We start from the raw sequence: 19,182 nt of genomic DNA, 5'->3' as shown, positions 1-19,182 counted from the left end.
GGACAGGGACATGTGACAGGGGACATGGGACAGGGATGGGGACCAGGAATATGGGACAGAGGACATGGGACAGGGACATGGGACAGGGACATGGGACAGCAGCTCCCGGCAGGCTGGGTGGCCCCGCACCCCCGGGAGCGCAGACACCGCAGGGGGAGCGGGTCCCCGGGAAGGGCCGCGCAGGGAGCTCCCATATCCGGGCAGGGTGTCTTGTGACAGTGAGCAGAGTGACAGGGCTGCACAGGTTCGAGGGGGGGCTGTTTGGAAACGGCACCGTGGATGGACAGAACAAGGTTCAGGCTCCGTTACCTGATGTCGGGGGCTGTGTCTGTCCATGAAGATCAGCTCCAGCTCTGCACAGAGGGGCTGCTGCAGGCCGTGTCTGCCACAAGATGCTGAGAGATCAAATAGTGTGCTTCCTTAACAGGCTAAAGCAGATGTGGAATTAATTATAAAAGCTGTTGTCTTCCCATGTTTGCATGTTATAACTGTAAAACTAGTAAGAAAAGGCCACACCTGATACTAAATTAAGGATCTGCAGTGCCTGAAACATACCCTTCACGTTAAATAACTGCTGCCTCCAGAAATCACAGTAACAGAAAACCATGGGTTTCACATTTGCAATCACCCTGACCGAGAAACCCTTCAAAGCTGCTTTGCCAGGTTTCCAGACTGCGCAGACCAACTCTCCCTCCCCAGCGGGCACTGCCAGGGCCCCGCACCCCAGGGCTGTGAGCAAAGCCAGGCCCTGGGCTCAGCTCGCGGGAGAGGACGTGCTGCCTGACCGTGCCTGGGGAGGCCCCGCGGGGTGGCCGTGCTGCCCCGCTCTCTCCTGCCAGCCCCGGTCCTGGTCCCAGCCCCACAGCCCCGGTCCCAGCCCCACAGCCCCGGTCCCAGCCCCACAGCCCCGGTCCTGCCCCGGTCCCAGCCCCACAGCCCCAGTCCTGCCCCGGTCCCAGCCCCACAGCCCCGGTCCCAGCCCCACAGCCCCGGTCCTGCCCCAGTCCCGGCCCCACAGCCCCGGTCCGGGTCCCGGTCCCGCCCTCACCCCGCGCTTCGCGCCTTCCAGCCGCCGCCTGGCGGAGCCCCCCAGCGCGCATGCGCGACAGCCGCGCTGCGCCGGCAGCCTCCGCGCATGCCCCGCGCATGCGCCCTGAGGGCCGCGGCGGGGCGTTTTTCCCGCCCCCCCGTGACTCCCGTCGCGCCGCCGGGCTCTGCGCAGGCGCACTGGCGCGGGGCTGCCGCGCGGGAGCCGGCGGGGCGGGGAGCGGGGAGGGGGGGGCGGCACTTCCGGCCCCGCACTTCCGGCCGTCTCGCCGCGGCGGTCGGTGTGGCAGCGCCGCTCGGCCCGGCCCGCTCCGCGCCTGCCGCCGCTTCCCCCCCCCCCCCCCTTCCCCTTCCCCCTCATGCAGCGCCGTGACGACCCCTCCTCCCGCATGGGCCGCGGGCCGGGCCCCGGCGGAGCCCGGCAGGGGGCCCCGCAGCAGCGGCGGCCGCCCCGGGGCGGGGGGGGGGCGCGGGGCCGGTGGGGGGGCGCAGCCGCCGCCGCTGCTGCCCCCCGGCTCCGCCGCCTCGCAGGGCTCCGGCGCCGCCCCCACCCCGCTGCTGCCCGGGGCCGCGGTCAAGATGGAGCCCGAGAACAAATACCTGCCCGAGCTGATGGCCGAGAAGGACAGCCTGGACCCGTCCTTCACGCACGCCATGCAGCTCCTCACCGCAGGTACCGCCGGGGGGGGGCTCCTCGGGGGAGCGGGACCCCCGGGGGGTGTGTGGGGGTGTGGGGGGGGCGGCCCCCGGGCCCGCTGGTTCCGCCTCCTCTGCCCGTCGCGAGACGCGACCCCGGGAGGGGGGGTTTGGGGGGGGGGATGTTAAAAATTCTGAAAATGGAGATGTTTCGCCTCTTTAAACCCCACTGAGCTCCTCGTTTGATCCAGCGCCTGGGCCGGGTTAAACGCAGCCCTCGGACTCGGTTTTTAAAATGGGTCGCGTTGGCTGTTGCCACCCCCGGGGGCAGAGGTGGCCACGGGGCGCTGCGAGCGAGGAGTGTCTTTGTCACACGCAGCGCCTGCTTGAGCCTCCGCGAGGCGCGGGCTGTGGCCGCTTCACTTTCCTCCTCGGGTGAATCGTATTCCAGCTTGTTTTCACGCTTCCCATGAACCTCCGGAGGGGATGGGAATGGCAGCCTTTGTTCTGTGCCCAGACCAGCCTTCTCCTTCCCCGTCCCCGCTGCCCAATCGCCTGCCGGCTCGGGTTTCTCCCTGTCTCCCCCGTGCAGCTGCTGCACCCGCCGTCGGTGCCTCTATCGAGCCCCCCCAGCTGCCTCCGAGACACTAGGCAGCTTAGAAATGTCATCTTATTTTCTACCACTTAGTGCTTTTAAGAGCTGGGAGGTAACCGGGCGTGAGGATACGCTCAGATTTCATCTGCAGAGGAGCAGAGCACCCTGCTCTCTGGTTCTTATCGTTCTGCCTTGAAATGATTGATTTTTATTTGGCTTTTTTGAAGCATAGTGTTGCTGTAGTTGGTGCAGGGGCTCTTACTAGCTCCTCCTTTCATGTAGGAAACCTCAGGAATTGCTGCCTCCTGTTGTGCAAGTAGCTGGGTTAGAACATCAGGGGTAACTTGGCATCTCAACCTGAATAAATTAGTTTTATAATCCGATTTGCCATCAATTTGATGCTTTTTTTTTTTTTTTTCCATTAATAAAGCCCCTTAGCCAGGTGATGCTCAGTGGTCAAGCCATCCAGTGAAGTGAATCCTCAGGAGTTCGCTGATTCCCACACATGGGAAATCTCAGCCCACTTAGGAAAGCTTCCTTCCCCCCCCTCGAGTGGTGTAACAAGGATTTATGAGTTTTCATTAATTTAAAAATTGCTGATAGTAGACTGCAGCTTTGTGAGAGTTAAAATGGATCATTGGATGAGCTCCAGGTGCTTCCTGCTTGCTTGGGATATTTTGAAAATTGCTGTCCTTGGGGAGCACTCTCTTGCAGTCCAAATTCAGGATGAACAGAGTAGGAAGCTCATGAGAAAGAATCTGAAGGAAAACAGGGGATTTAGGCAACCAAATCTCTCTTTTTTTTTTGGACAAATGATCGCAGGCTGATCTGGATTGCTCAGCATTTCTCTGCTGCTGTGGCACCCTTTGGGGGTGTCATGTTGGAGGAGGTGTTGTAAGGCTTACTCTGGAATTTAGGTCTGGTCCAAAGATTGTGCAGCCAGCACAACTCAAGCAAAACGACTTCCAGACAAAGAAATGACTGATTTTTTGAATGTCAGCAGTATTCCCATTCCAGCCTTTTCTCAGGAGTGGAAGTTCCTCATCCTGCCTGCCTCTGGGAGGGAACTGGCCAGGAGGTCTGCACTGAAAATGAGATTGTTTCATTAAAAACAATTTGGAAAAGTAGTCTGAAATACTTGTGTGGTTCTGAGGCTGCTTATTGGCATTTCTAGAGAAAATCAGCGTTATTTAGGAGTAAGGTGAAGGGCAGCACAGTGATGTAATAATGATTCTGGAAGAATTGTGTGAAGAAAAGGCAGTGAAGTGGCTGGATTTTGAGGGCCTGTTACCCAGAGCCCTGAAAAAAAAAAAGAAAGCTGGGTTTTCTTGCACCTTGGAACATGATCCATGTTTCCTCACTCCTGTAATTCAGGGGCTGTGTGACCTTCCTCTTCCACAGGAACAAGAAAACTCCTTTTCTCACTTTCATTTATGTTCTTCATCTTCTGCAGAAGATGCTGCTGGTGTCTTGAAAGACACAGTTCCCTCTGCTTGTGTTGGGAGGACAAGAGACACCCACCAATGTGTTAGCTAGGCATAGGGTGGGGTTGTTTGTTTTTTTTTCAAATTCTTGTGGTAATTATTCCATGGAGAAACTCCCAAGTGAGAAGGGCTGGTCACCTCTGAGCTTCCTGTGCAGCAAACAGATCCATGAGCCATGTCATTCCACCAAGCAGGTCTCTGTAGAACCAGTGTCTAGTTGGTCCTTCTGCTTAATGCAGCCCTTTGCACCCCCAGAGTGTGGAGTGGTGAGGAGGGATGGGGGTGGATTCAGAGCAGTGGGTGGATGCAGGACCCATGAATGGAGGGAGTGTCCAGCAGTTGGAGGTAGAGCAACTCATGGAGAAGCAGGAGCAGCTGGAAGTGCTGAAGGAGTCCTCACCAGCATCCCCTGCTGCTCCTGCCAGGCTCCTGTCGCTGGTGGGTGTTCCTGGGAAGGAGAAGGAGCTGTGTGGGAAGGTCAGATGGATGAGTGGTGGCCTGGCTGGAGTGACTTGCCAAGGAACCAGATAGTGGGATTAGAGATGGGCTGATGAGAAACTAACCCCAGAGCAAGACAGCTCCTTAGTGTGGAGCTCAGGCTGTCCTGAAACGGGGAGGATTCATCTACACTTCTGTGTGCCCCACCCCAAAGGAGCTGTAGCTGGCACCTTAAACGTGTGTCCAGCTGCCACAGGCTGTGATGTGCCAACACCCTCTCACTGCTGCATTTCTAAGTGTCTGTGTTGCTGACCCCCACCTATTGCTGACCCCCACCAGTGTCACTCGATGCTGCTGCTCTGACTCCTCCTCCACCTCTGCCAAGAGCCTCTTCTCACCTCCAGCCTTCCTCCTCTACCCTCATGCTGGGGCAGTGTTCCTCCCCTTCCCTGTGGCCCTTCCCTCCCTGCTCATGGCACGGGCAGTCCCTTCCCTTCTCAGCACACTCCACAGTGGAGCTGTCTGCACAGGGATCCCAGCACACGGGCTAGGGGGGATATTTCAGCAGGAGATGGGAGGGAACGATGGGGTTGGGTTTGCCAGATTCTGCAGAGTCCATCCAGGAGCAGCTCCCTGCTTCCTCTCCTGTGGAACCAAACCAGCTGGGGAGCAGCTGTGTAGGAGAGAGTTCTGCTGCCTTCCAGAGGCTCCCATCCCCGAATTATTGGGGGATTCTGGGGGGATATTTTTGGTTTTTTGGGGGCACGGGGTCAGTCTTGCCAAACTACTAAGATAATACTCCCAGTCTTGTGAATGAGCAGATGGAGTCTGTGCCTGCAGAGCACAGATGTGCTGCAGGGCAATGTTTGATGTGCTTTGTGTTAAGGCAGAGCTTGGGCTTAGCTCAGGAGTCACACTGTGGCTGCTCAGCCTCCTCCTTGTGAAGCAGCAGTGTTACCAACCCCCTTTACCTACCCCTTAGGATTTCTTCTGAGACAATGCAATCACTGCCCCACATGAAGTCCTGGAAGCCACTGCCAGACTGCTGCCATGCCCGTGGCAAGAAGGTAACCTTCTGCTGCACCTCTGACACGGCTTTAAAAAATCAGCACTGAAACAAGACGTGCTTAACCCCTCCAGGTGCCTGTAGGCTGCTCCTTCCTATCAGTAAGTGGTCTGACAAACTGCTCCCACTCATCAGCTCCTTCAGTTCTGCTTCGTGTTGCATAGCTCATGTGCCAGGATGCATCCAGATAAGGCTGGAATCCAGAGCAGAAGGCACAAGTGGCTTGTTTTTAGTTCTCCTTCACACCTATTTCCAGACTTGGGAGTTAGTCCTGAAGGTGTGAAGGGGACTGTGGGGTCACCTGTGCTGACCTGAATTGCAAAAGCTAAAGAGCTTCAAGTCATTCTGCTGGGGCAAGGGTTGGTTTTGGTTTCTTTTTTTTTCTCTATGTTTTGGATTTCATTTGAAGACTTGGTGATGGTGGATCTGATGCTTTTCTTGGCAAATGGTGAATTATTTGTTGCCCTCACGGAGCGATTCCCAGATGTCGCTGCTGCTGGTGCAGGAGGCAGAGGGGACTTTGTGGTGTGGTTGGTGGGAGCTGTGATTCCCTGCTTTCTCTGCTTTGCAGAGGCTTCCATCTGCTTGTTTGGGGGTTTGACAAGGTTAGGAGATGCCTCTGGGTAGCTGAATTTACATCAAGAAGGTCTGAGGTGCTGTTCCCCTTGATGTATGTGTAAAGAGCACTTCTTGTTAACATGCAGAGGGTGTTTGCAGAAATCCAGTGGTTTGGGAGAACCAGGATATTGGACAATAATCCCATTGTATCACAGGGTCTAAAGCTGGGCCTGCCCAGGGGCAAGGCCACCACTGCAATCTGCAGTTTCCAAATCTTTATTTTCTGATCTGTTCTTATAGCTAAAGTAACAAAAAACCTACTTAAAACTAACCAAGGCAGCCATCTCTTCTGCTTATTTTATAAATTTGACAGCACTTGAGCTTCTGGGTGGTTGTTTTGTTTTTACTTTTGCAGAGTGTCTTCAAAAAATATTTTACTTTTAAAGCAAAAATCAAGCTATCTTTTTTCTGGTAATTTTGCTTTAACCAAGGAGTCATGGTAACACTTTTGTAATGGAGCCAAGGTGCTGTTGCAAGTAGAAATCCAAAATTTAGGAATTTTTAAAATATATAATTATGCAACACAGTCTCCCAAGTTCTATATTTAGATTTCTCAACTGAAAAACAGCTTATATGACTGTGTCTGTAAGTGGGGAAAAAAATAAAATATTGATCATTTTGATCTTGCTTTCTTAAGGGTCTATATTTTGGTGGCACGTGTAGCAGCTTGACTGCCTTGTGGTCTGCATGAGTTGCAAGACACCAGTGATTCTCAGCCCATGAGGTTGTGGTTGTCAGTCCATCAGGAGGTTGAGGATGACCCATTGCTCCCATTTCTCTTTGGATGATATTACTAGGTGGATAATATGCCAAGTATGTGACACAGCAACCTTCCAGAGCTGTAAACATGAACATTTAGGCTAAAGGATCTAGTCCTGATGTGGACCAAAAATCACAGGAAGCACAAGATGTTGCAGCTTTCAGTTCTGGTAATGACTAAGCAGCCTTGAGTTTCAGTTTTGTCTTGCAGCTTTAATCCAGTTATGTGTATAATCTTGTCAAAGAGTCTCTCTTTCCCATGAGATGTGAGAATTTGTATTTAGAGGACTTTTGACTCAGAAGGGGTATTTATAGTTCTTGGGTTTGCTGATGAAATAGCATGATTAATTTTTCAGGAAGGGTCATGCTCCTCCCCCGATAAGCATCAGTAGTGGTGGCTGTGCATGGTGTGACCAGTTCTTTTTAGTTGGACCAAAGAGTTCATCAGTGGTTCATCAGTAATTTGGGTTTGTTAACAATGGATTGGCTCCAAATTGGGGGGAGCTTGTCATCTAGTTGTTGGCCATTAAATAAAACTTGTGCATGACTGGACGTGTCTGGAAAAGAAAAGCCAGTCAGCTGAGGGCCACATTCTTCTGAACCATCTTGGGTGTTATTTGTGTGCAAGGGAAAGTTCATTAATGACTGTAAGAACCTGTGTTAGAAATGGCTGCCTTGAGGATGATCCTCAGTCTTCTCCATTTGGGTTGGTTTTTAAGAGGTGACTGTCTTCTATCTCTCAGCAGAAATTTAATTTCCAGACAGATTTGAGAAGGTGTTTGTGGACTAGTTCCTGATTAGCCCACCTTAATGACCTACTTGCAGAAGGTTATTTGGACTTTGTTCCAGATCCCCCTCAGGCTGCAGCAATGCTTCAGTTCAGTCAGGCCACTGCAGGGTTTTTCCAAGGCCCTGTAATTCACAATATACAACCAAAAATCAGAATCTTATTTTGAGAGACAAAAATTGGTAGGTGCATTCTCTGCATTGTGTCAGGGACTTGTGACACTTTTCTGGCTCTAAGCCTAAGGCCTACGACTTTAAAAACCGAGTTGTTTGTGTGACAAATGTGGATTAATTTAATGAAATTAAGCTTATAAGAATTTCATAAGCCAGCCTGCACTCTAGGGTGTCACCTGTGGGCTTCTGTTTCTGAGGATTGTTTTCCACTTTGCTGAAAATCTTAGTGTCAGTGTGTGTTGACACCACTACTTAAAGAACAAATTGAAAATAGTTCATCAGGTTGAATGATAAGAAACTGGCCAGGTTTGCTGGCAGGGGCTGCTTGCAGCAGGGGTGGGCAGTCACCCTGGTTGGGGCTGGTTCCTTTGGAGGTTCAGGAGCCTTCACATGGGTCCTGCAGTCATGGTGGTAGCAGGAGTTTGGGGACTGAGAGGAAAGCTCAGCAGGCATGATGCTCAAAACTGTACTGACAGCTTCATAGAGTCACAGGCTGCCAGGTTGGAAGGGACCTTAAGGATTATCTGGTCCAACCTTTTCCTACTCTCATCTGGTTAGGTTACATGAGGAGCATTTTCTGCTGTTCTTTCTTATTTTTGCTCATTATCCCATCTTTGGCCTTCTGGGATCTCTAGGTGGGAAGGGAGGAAGAGGCAACCTGGGCTGGAACTCGAGGTGACCTGTCTATCCAGGTTCCATTAATGCAATGAAAAGTGTTCTCATATTCACAGAGCACAAGGGTGGTATGTCCTGTCATCATTCCAACTCTACAGTGATGCTTGTTTGAGGAATATAAGCAGCCCTATTTTTATCTTGTTTAGAAATTGAAAAAATTCAGAAGGGTGAAACAACAAAGAAGGATGAGGAAGAGAACTACCTGGATTTATTTTCCCACAAGAATATGAAACTGAAAGAACGAGTTCTGATACCTGTCAAACAGTACCCCAAGGTGAGGGCCAGAAAATAGCTTACTGAATCTCTGTGGTTTGCTGATTTTCTGTGGATTTTATGGCCAGTTTTGAGAGAGAGAGGCTGTCCAAGTGTCAGCAAGAGTTACTCCAGTGTGTTCCACTGTCACGGTGGAATTTTTCCTGTGGAAGCTTGCAGGATCTTATTTCTAATATATTGCATTTCTAGAATGTCTTGGGATAAAGATTAATGGTGATGCACAGCTGTGATCTTTTCTTGCTAGAATAGACACTTCCATATGTAGAGCTTTGTGTTTAACAATTAAAAATTAATTTAACTCTTAAGGCTTTGCTGCCTATAAAGCTACTGGAGAGTAGATCTTAGAATTAAAGGCTTTATTTGAGTTAATTTAGCTTGATTTTCTGGTAGAGCATTTTTTTTATGAAAATAATGTTCTGGAACTTAAATTATCTTGTGCTTTTTTTTTTTGGTCTGTATTTTTGGTGAGTTGGGAAAATGGAATGGCTAAATTTTTTGTCAGGCAGCATAACATTCAGAAAAGTTTTTGTGAAGGCTGCTGAGCTCTGGAGCTAATTTTTTTTTTTTTTCCCTCCATTTACAGTTCAACTTTGTTGGAAAGATTTTGGGACCTCAAGGCAACACCATCAAGAGACTTCAGGAAGAAACTGGTGCTAAGATATCAGTGCTTGGCAAGGGTTCGATGCGAGATAAAGCAAAGGTCAGGGCATCACCCTTGAAAACACACATGTATATGAATGTCTTTCATATTGCTGTGAGAAGCAGCAGTTCTCAAAGCATTGTTTATACAAGAATAAAGCATTAAAATCCAAAACCAAAGGCAGTGGGAAGTCAAGCTTTCAAAATTGTTCTGTGCATGTGGGGAGCAATCTTGACTGGGGCAGGAGTGTGATCCTCTGTAGGAGCACAACCTGGGGACCAGTCATCTGAGATCCTGTACCTTTGGATGCAGGGATAGTTTATATGAAAGGTGAAGTACAAAGTTTATAAAATAAGAGTTCATTCCAGCTGCTCTGAAAAGTCATTCACTAAAAGAATGTTTTCCCTTCAAAGACAAAAAAAATCCTCTTTCCAGCTTTCTGAAATCCATACATTCTTTTGGTTCACTGAAGATGTTGGAGCAGCATGTTCCTGGTAATGTTTGGTGAATCACGAAGTGCCTGAAGGTTTATTTGAACAGAAAAAAAATGAAAATCTTTTTTTTAGTGAGCTGGCAGTCATAGAGCTGGAACTTAATCCAGTTTCTTACTTTGTCAGCATGAAAAGCTTTGACACTTTTAGCTTGTTTGTAGTTTCTTAAAGCCATTTGAATAACACAGGTGTCTAAGAGCAGAGCTTGTGTGAGGCATTAGACTTCCCTAGAATGGTAAAGAGCACCTCAGGCAGAAGGTGGTGGAAAAGAGGAAGAACTCTATTTGCAAATGCTTAATCTTCTGGAAGAAAAAGGTGACTGGCATCATTGCACTGGCAAAAATACCAGTCCCTGAAAAAGCAGCTATAAAAAGGTGGAAGGTGCAGGTTGCATCTGGCTTTAACCTGTGTGCTCTTGTGCCTAGTTTGCTATCATGATCTGTGTCCAGGCATGGCTAAAATACTTTTACAGACATTTCCTCTTGAATCTTCGGAAATGGGTAAAAAAACCAAACAGTTTCTCTGCATCTTTCTGTAGTTTTAGAAATCCCCAAATCTGCTTTGTTTCAGGAGGAAGAGCTGCGTAAAGGGGGAGATCCCAAATATGCTCATCTAAATATGGATTTGCATGTCTTCATTGAAGTTTTTGGACCCCCTTGTGAGGCCTATGCACTGATGGCTCATGCCATGGAAGAGGTCAAGAAATTCCTTGTTCCGGTAGGTGCACTGATGTGCTGAGGGAGGTGGCTGGGTGGGGATCCGGCTGCAGGGCTGGGTGGGATTGGCACAGGCTCATGCTATAGGAACAGGGCAGCTGAGGAAGCCTGGAGCATTGTGTGTGTGTATGTGTGTGGCAGCTGAAGATGACCCCATTAATCTCACATGAAGGCATGTATTATTCCCTAGCCATAATTAGAAAGACATCCACTGACACGGCAGTTGGATAGAGCACTTGGAGTAGGCATTTCCCTCCCAGCACCAGCTGTGGATGCTGGGGTGGGTGGGCAGCCTGTCTAGCTCCATCTGTCAGATTTAACAGGAGAATAACTTTAGCCATGCCTGGCATGGAAGAGACTTTTTGGATGGGTTCCTTGGAGCTGTATCATAGAAATACAGCTAGAAAGCTTTGTTGGTCAGATCAGAAACTAAGTAGTAGGAGTTTGCTCTGCTCTGAAGGGGTGGTGTGAGGATGAGGAAGAAGACTGCCCAGGCAGCTTGGTAGTAGGGCTCACTGTTGTAGCTGTTGTCTGATATATATCTGTTAAATCAGTGTTTCTACTGCTTCAAATGCAGGTGATGTGAAGGAGCCTCTTTTTGCTCATCAGGCATTTATAGAGATGACTCTTGTTATCTGTTGGGGGGTGTCTTTTACTGGTGAACCCTTTATGGTCAGTGATGTGCCAGATGGAGCATTGCTTTCAAGAGCTGCAGAACCTGAAGGAGCCTTTTGCAGGTTATTCAAACAATAGTGTTGCTTGCAAAGTTAGGAAAAATGAAATGGGAAAGAAACATGCAGTGCTCCTTCTGGCTGGCTCAGCCTGGGATACCAAGGCCTGGATCCATGCCCTGGTGCATGGCTGAGCCTGGAGAGCTCAGATGTTCTGCCTGAAATACCGGGGGTGGGGAGAACCCTAGAGCAGTGGGTTGTAAGGAAATGAGGAAAGGCAAATGGGTACTGTGGGATTTCTGTGAGTCTGACACAGAGGAGGAGGAGAGATTGTGATCTGAAGTGTGAAGGAAAGAGGTCATCTTCAAGGAGCCCCTGGGATGTAGTTTGCCAAAGCCTTCCTAGTTAGTGTCTTATCTCTCGCTGCCTTCAAACAATGTGTTAAACTTGTGCAAACTGACAGAGGAGTCACTATGGAAGCCAGCAGGGCTGTGAAGACACATCTGGTAGGAGACTCCTTGCTTTGTGGTGTTGCCATGGCACTGTGAAGAGTCTGCCTGTGTGCTGAGGGGAGGGGTGGGCTGAGATGACTTCTGCAGGGTCACCAGAGATCTGTGCTGATTCTTCAAGCTGCATCCCCTGGGGCGACGATAATCATGGGGCCACACACATCCTGCTTTCCTAAGAGTTTGAAAAGACAGCCTGGATTTGCAAATGGGTGTTTGCTCTTTGTCTGGCTGTGTCCTATCCTGTTCCTTCAGCGTGCCAGGAGCACAGCAGTATTTTATGTGAAGTGGGCTCACTGCCAGCCACCTGCCTTTAAATGGAGCTGTAAGGTGCTTGAGGTGAGAGACCTGCCTGACTTCACCTCTGAGCTCTCCAACATTGGCAAATAGATCTTGCCAACATCCCTGGGATGCTGAGCATCAGGTACCTCCAGCATCCCTATGAGTGAGGCCCTCTTCCCAGGGAGCAGCTGTAGTGCTCACTGCAGCTCCAGGTCATGCAGGTGGTGTGCCCTGCTTGGCTGGTTTGGAGAAGGCTGTGCCCTGCTGAGCAAACCCCAGTACAACTAACCAGCAGATTTTAATTTAGAACTATCAGGTTGGTTTTATTCCAGCATCATTAGCCTGCGATATCCCGGAGCACAGACCAGCTAGTTAGCTGTTCTTTGGAGCAGACTCTTTCCTCTCTTTAGGATATGATGGATGATATCTGTCAGGAGCAATTCTTGGAGCTCTCCTACCTGAATGGTGTCCCAGAGCCAGCTCGTGGCCGAGGAGTCCCTGTGCGGGGAAGGGGAGCAGCTCCACCACCACCTCCACCTGTTCCAAGGTATCTTTCCCAAAAAGCACAGACTTGGAAATGCTGCATCTTGCTTAGAGTTGTCCTTCCAGATGAGGTTAAGCACATAAGTTGTTGGCCTTGACCTTGGCTGTTTGGCCAAGGCTTTCTAGCCTAGTTTTAGCAAGCTGGCATCAAATGCTTGATGTGTCCTAAGCTGTGATCTAGCACAGTGGGTGTCTGTCCTCTGGATCTCTTTTGATGTCAGAAATTAGTCATTTTATAAAGTAACCTTTCAAAAATGGGCCTGCAAACTCAGAGGTAAATAAATGGATCCTATTTGCTTCTGTAGCCTTCAGCAGAATAAGCATTTTCAGTTTCAACTGGCCATCCTCTGAAAGTTCCAAGGTGGCATTTTTCTGTCACTGCTGCCAAGGCATTGGGATGAATTGGTGATAAAACTGTTGCTTTAGTTCTTGCTTCACTACCTGTTTCATGGGGGGGAAAGTCTTTGCTTCTGAGTGTCCCTGCTCATCTCAGCATTGATCTTTACAGTTCTGGAGGTCTGGCAGTCATTTCCAGGTTAATGATGGAGGGTTGTTTAAAATGGACTCTGAGAAGTGACTTGCCCAGAGTTCTGCATCAGATTTATTTCTTTTGTCTCTACAACATCTAATGCAGTAGAGTTCTTATCCCAGAAGAAGTTTCTCTAAATCCTGCAGTACAACAATGTTAACAATTCTTGTGCTTTCATTCAAGATAAAGAATTCCTGGCTTAGTTAATGGCAACTGCATTTATTTATCAAGCTGTTGCATTTTCAAGTACATGTAAGAAGTGTATGCAGTGCCCAGCACAGGAGCAGCACCTCTTCACCAGCCTTATCTCCTTTCCAGGGGCCGTGGTGTTGGTCCTCCCCCTCCTCCTCCTCCTCCTCGGGGGGCTCTTGTGCGAGGAGCCCCGGTGCGAGGTGCCATGGCCAGGGGAGCTGCTGTCACCCGTGGGGTCCCACCTCCCCCTGCAGTCCGGGGGGCTCCTGCACCCCGAGCACGTGCAGCTGGCATCCAGAGGATACCTCTCCCTCCTCCTCCTGCACCTGAAACCTATGAGGAATATGTAAGAAACTTACCTCTCCTTGTTTGTTGTTTGTGTTCATTCCAGCTAGCTGGTCATGGATTAGATATTCAACGTTGTTGACATAAGGGCTGACAAGAGTAAGATTGCTCTGCAAAAGTGACCCACCAGTCACTAGTACCATGCCAGATGACATGCTCTGCCCCTTTAGACCTCAAAGGAGGGAACTGGTAGTGTCCTAAATACAGGGTGTTTTTTCTAAAACTGACATGTGCCCCCAAGGCTGAAGTTTCCCGTGACTTACAGTGCACAGTAGAAAAGCTACATCAAATTGATGTAGTTCATGTAACATCCTCTTTCTGCAAGAGAATTATTTAAGCAGGGATCACTACGGATTTCTTACTGCCCCTAAAATCCTTAACATCATCATGTTCATTCACACATTTATTTTTCAAGGCATATAACTGAGCACAACCTTCCTGTCAAGCTTATTTTAGCATCTGTGCTCTTGATATTCTAAAGGCAAATCAAGGTGACTGGTTTTGATGCACAGCAGCATTTCTGGGGGAACCCATCACAAGTGTTGATACTTCTAAATTCTGTTTCTCCTTAGTAAAACCTCTCAGTTTTTCTGCTGAAACCAGTTCTAAGTTAACAGGTTGGATCTGGTCTGCCTGTACATCTGGCACGTGGATTTGTACCACAGACAAACTTCAGCTTTGGACACCTCAGTGACTTTGAAATGCACTGAATATTTGTGTGGTTCCTTCCTCCCAAGCCACAGGACATGGGCAGATTTTAGTCACCTTTGCCTTATGATTGAGCCCCTTCCCTGTGGCAAGGAAGGACTCCCAGGCTTCTCTGCAAGCTGCCAAGGCCTGAATTCAGTTTTACGTTCCTCTTGGTCAGGCAGTAACTTTTGGTCCTTCCATTAACACCATCTGTCATCCTCCATTTCAGGGCTATGATGATGCATATGCAGACCAGAGCTATGAGGGGTATGAAGGCTACTACAGCCAGGGCCAAGGGTAAGTTTGCTTGTCTCCTCTCTGCTGCAGAGGAAAATATGCATGGTCCTTTTTTGTGTTGTGTTTTTTTTTTTTCTTTAAGAGAATGGAAGCACTAATTTCTGAGTTGGAGCTGTAGGGAGAGCACTCTGTTCTGCTGGAATCCCAGGATGCCTGGGAAGTAACTTTTGGGCATGTCCAGTGTCCTTGACAATTGTGTAAATGCAGTGATCAGACACACCCCACAGCCATGGGCAACATTGGGCATCTTTGCTTTTCACGTGTTTGTGCAAGTTGTGTCAGTTCAGGAAAACCATTTCAGCACTGTAACCAGCACAATTACTCTTCCAGGGACACAGAATACTATGATTATGGACACGGGGACGCACAGGAAACCTATGAAGCTTATGGTATGTTTGGGAATGCTGTTCTCTTGACAGGGAAAGGGCTGCACCTAGTTGGGAATTGTCTGCAGCAGTTGCACGTAGCTGGGAATTGCCTGTGGTCAGCCAGCTGTTTTCCAGTGCCACTCCACATGCTGAGCAAAAACTTCCTGGGAAGAACCTCAAGTAGTTTTCATGGTGAAATATTTAAACCATTTAAACCCTTCAGATGACCCAGGTCTGAACAACCAAAGGCAATCTCTGGTTTTTAGATTCTTATCTAGCTCGATTGTCTCAAGGGTGATGCTTTTAAAATTACATTTTTTAACTATGGAGGTATCTTCTAATTCCCTTGTAGCTTTAGAATATTTTAAGAGCTCTGGATTTCCACCCACAGCACTACTTTGATGCAGTCTGCTTCCCATGGATTATATTTTGTTGGGCTGGATGACTGCATGTTTCCATCTGCTTCCTTCTCAAAAACCCACTGTCTGATACTGCCTCTCCACCATACATCTGCTTGAAAAATTGATTTAAATGTCATATAGAGGCCTTCCTTGGACTAGGTGGAACAATTTTGGTCAGGATGACTTGCAAGTCTATGAAGTTTAGCTAATTTGAATTACAGAAGACTGTCAACTTGGGCTAGACAGAGAAATGTGGGAGACCAGTTTAACCACAACTGTGTAAATCACCAACTGTTGAAAACAATAGGCCTTGTATCTGAGGTGCCAGCAAGAAAGGACTGGGTGACAGCATGATTTTTTTCAATCTAGTTCAGATATCTGAGCTTATGAATGGCATCTGCATGTGGCAGTGAGAAAGATTCATTTTCCTCTCCCTTTAAACAAGCTGAACTATAAACAGTTATGAAAGCAACACAGGGAGCTGCTTAATGGGGTGGAAATGGTTGGATTGAAAACAGGCCCTTTCCAGAGCATCACTGCCTGAAGGCCTGAGTTAATGCAGGTAGGGAGGATCATGACCAGCCCAAGGGGCTTTCTGGGATCCTGGGGAGCTGGGAAGCCCCTGTGCAGTGTTGTGCTGGTATTAGGGAAGCAGAGCTGTTAGTACAGTGGCTGTCTGGCTGTCTCCTGTGCCAGCTCTGGGGTCTTCCCTGCCCTGGTCTTAAGCTGTGAGAAGTTCCAATTCAGGTGCCTGAATCAGGGATGTTTTTCCAGTCTGAGATGCATTTGAATGGACAGCTGCTGTCAGTAACCTTGGCTGTCTTTCCTGCCTTCAATGGCTGGGTTTGTTGCCTGTGTTAGTCACACAGCACAAAGGGGCTTTTGTGCCTCCTACTTGGTGGGAGAGCAGTGGTGTTGTCTGGGATATGAAGGCCAAAATGCTCGTTGTATACTTGGCATGAAGTTGCCACAGCTAATCTGTTTATCCACAGTAATTTCCTTTAGTCTCTGCTTTCATGAAAACAGAATTAGAGAAGTAAATTGTTGAGCCAGGCTGGAGACAGTTTTGAGAAAATGGGAGCGAGCTCCGTGGTGGTAGGAACAGGCTTGGCTGTCTTCTGGGCTTTGGGCACTTGCTGCCTTAAACTGGTGACCCTGGTGGGAATGGCAGGCATGTGAGTGTGAATGTTGCAAGCACAAGCCATAATGAAAGCTGAGCTGGGATGTTTGGGGCTGGAGCTAGCTCAGGGACAATGGGAATGTCAACTGCATTTGCTTTGGGGGTGACTGTGCGTGGCAGAAGGGTTTGGGCTGTCCCAGCAGCAGTCGATGCTGGAACCACACGAGTGGGTGGTGGCTGCTCCAAAGAGCCAAGCAGGTGCTGTGTGAGCCAGGGCTCTAAATATCCATGTGTTTGGAGAGGGGAAGGAGCAGGCAGGCAGGATCAGGCTGGTGTCGGGATTGATTATTTTGGCACAATTATCTCAGAGCTGCCTTGCCTGGCGTCTTTGAAGGAGAGAAGGGCTGCCTGCAGCAGACTCCCCTCCAGACCCTGGGCTTTGGATGCTGTTGGCCGTGGGCCCAAGGGGCTGTGGCTGCAGGGGACCCTCCCCATGGCTGCAGGGGACCCTCCCCATGGCTGCCTGCCAGGGCTGCCCTGGCAATTTGGCTTCAGCTCTGCTGAAATGAATCACCCCTAAAAGGCACCGACCTTCTTCAGGGCGGCTCTTAGCCAGGCTGTCAGAGCTGCAGGGATCCCACTCAAGTGGCTTTTTCCCAGAAGGTGTGCTGCAAACGAGGGGTTTTGTGGGCCACAGGGCGTTTTGCAGACTGGTTTTGGGGGCGAAACCACTGTGAAGATGCCTTGTTCCTCCACGTCGACTCCGGAGGGGAGCTCATCCATCCGGCACCCCCGCTCCCTCCGTGCCCCTTGGCTGGAACATTCCACCATCCTTGACTTATCCCTCTCTTTTCCACAGGGCAAGATGACTGGAATGGAACCAGACCCTCCCTGAAGGCCCCGCCGGCCAGGCCAGTGAAGGGGGCCTACAGAGAGCACCCATACGGACGTTATTAAAAAAACAAAACATGAGGGAAAAATATCAGTTATGAGCAAAACAGTTGTTACTGATTCTTGTATCTCCCAGGATTCCCGTTGCTTTACCCACACCAGACAAGTAATTGTCTAACTGTTTTTCTTCGTGGCCCTTTTTCTCCCACTCCATCCTCACCCTGCATTCTGGCTTCTGTACGTAGTATTTTAAAATGAGACAAATAGACTTAGAGGACCTGACTTTCTTTATTTTTGTTTTGTTTGTTGTTTTTATTTTTTTCCTTTTTTAAGTGTGTAGATGGCTTTTCTTTCTTTGTTGTTTAGATAAACACAACTGTACCTTTTTTAATAAAAAAAAAAAAAAGAAAAAGTTGAGTTAAAAAATGTTAGTTTCCAAAGTGACATGCTTTGCTTAGCAGTTATGAGCTTAAGGTTTTGTTAACCTTTTAAGTTTGGTTTTTTAAGGAACCCATAAAAGTTGTAGTTGCAGAATCCCAAAGTAGGCTACATTTCAAAATTCAGGGCTTGTTTTTAAGAACTAAAATCATAATGTAACGGTAGCTGCCACCGTTTAAAAGTAACCTCAGATGTCAAACTTAAAAAGCAGATTGCTGGTGAATCTTAAGTTTAAATTTTAATACCAAGGATCCTCAAACAAATTTAAATAGCTTTTTCTTTTTTTTTTAAAAGGTAATTGACCTAAAAGGAAAACAAAAAGAAACAAATTAGGTTTGTAAAATTGACTTTTCTTACGTGGGTTTTGAAATCTAGCCCCGAACATGCAGTGTTGAGAGATGCTTGGGAAGCAGATTTTTCCAGTGTAAAGAGGTTCTTAGTTTGGTTCTGTATGAAGAACTTTTAAGGGGGAAACAGAAATGCAAGCGTGGCTGTCATTGCCCAGTGTTTGATGTTAGAAAAACAGAGTGTTAAAGTGAGTAGGTCTGAACTCTGTCCAATTAGAGGCTTCTCATTTTGATAGTGCTTGGGGCAGATAAATGCAGTGCAAGTTTAATACGGACAAAATGCTCAATATTAGCAATCCCATTGACTTGTTCAAGTGTATCTCAACACTAGCTTTGCATAAAAAGGGACACTGCAGCTGAAAAAAAAAAACAAACAAACAACAAAATGAGGAAAAATTTCACTTTGTACATAGGATAAAGTCCTAATTGGATTTGTACACTGTCCTCCCACTCTGTTCTTAAATGCTACATGTGTAAGTCTGCCTAAATAGGTAGCTAAAACCTGTCAAAATGTCTGCAGTTTGTCAATAAAGTTTAGTCCTTTTTTAATCAAAGTAAATGTGATGAATTGTCATTTTTTGTGGAGCAATAAAATAGCTATTTTTTTTTTCAAATAAATTTAAATTAATGCTAAAGCTAATTGTTTTTTTAAAACGTGGAGACATTCTAAAAATGGTGGGTTTTGTAATTCTCACCAAAAGTTTATTGAGCTCATTAAACGAGCTTAATTTTAAACAAAACAACAGAAAAAAAAAAAAACCAACTTGTTTTTCACCCCCTGGAAGTTGTTGAGAACAGTTTGATGCTGGACTATGGCAGAAATCTGGCTTGTGTCTGCTAGAGAGTGTTTCTGGTTCTTTGCTGAGTTACTCACCCAGATTTCAGGTGTCTTCCCAGAATGTTCCAGGCTCCAGACTCCAGATTGGGTCTGAAATGGCTGGTTTAAACCTAGCCTGACAAAAGGAATGCTGCAAAATCCCAGGCCTCCTGGCTGCCACCAGGAGGAGGAAGCTTTGCTTTGTCTGCTCTGTATAAACACCCCAGCCCCCTTGGCTAAGATGATGCCCTTCCTACTTTCCTTGGAAAGCCACTTTAAAATGGATTTCTTTTTGGGAAGGCTGCTGCAGTTGCTCCTCAATCCTTCTGAGAGCGTGTGTATGTACA

General features: G+C 48.1%; 1 protein-coding gene across 1 annotated transcript; it reads left to right on the top strand.

Annotated features, from left to right (window-relative positions):
* The first annotated feature begins 1,385 nt into the window (after nt 1-1,385).
* Nucleotides 1,386-18,577, top strand: KHDRBS1 (KH RNA binding domain containing, signal transduction associated 1). Its single transcript, XM_051638020.1, is given in 10 exon segments — nt 1,386-1,505; nt 1,507-1,720; nt 8,425-8,552; nt 9,135-9,251; nt 10,253-10,399; nt 12,268-12,404; nt 13,248-13,467; nt 14,386-14,453; nt 14,784-14,842; nt 17,202-18,577. Coding segments are annotated over 10 exon segments (1,287 nt in total). The 5' UTR covers nt 1,386-1,406; the 3' UTR covers nt 17,300-18,577.
* Nucleotides 18,578-19,182: the final 605 nt, after the last annotated feature.

The sequence above is a fragment of the Apus apus genome, chromosome 21 (genome assembly GCF_020740795.1).
Source record: "Apus apus isolate bApuApu2 chromosome 21, bApuApu2.pri.cur, whole genome shotgun sequence".
Classification (NCBI taxonomy): domain Eukaryota; kingdom Metazoa; phylum Chordata; class Aves; order Apodiformes; family Apodidae; genus Apus; species Apus apus.
The sequence above is the reverse complement of the archived record's forward strand: the minus strand, read 5'-3'. Positions and strand labels throughout refer to the sequence as shown.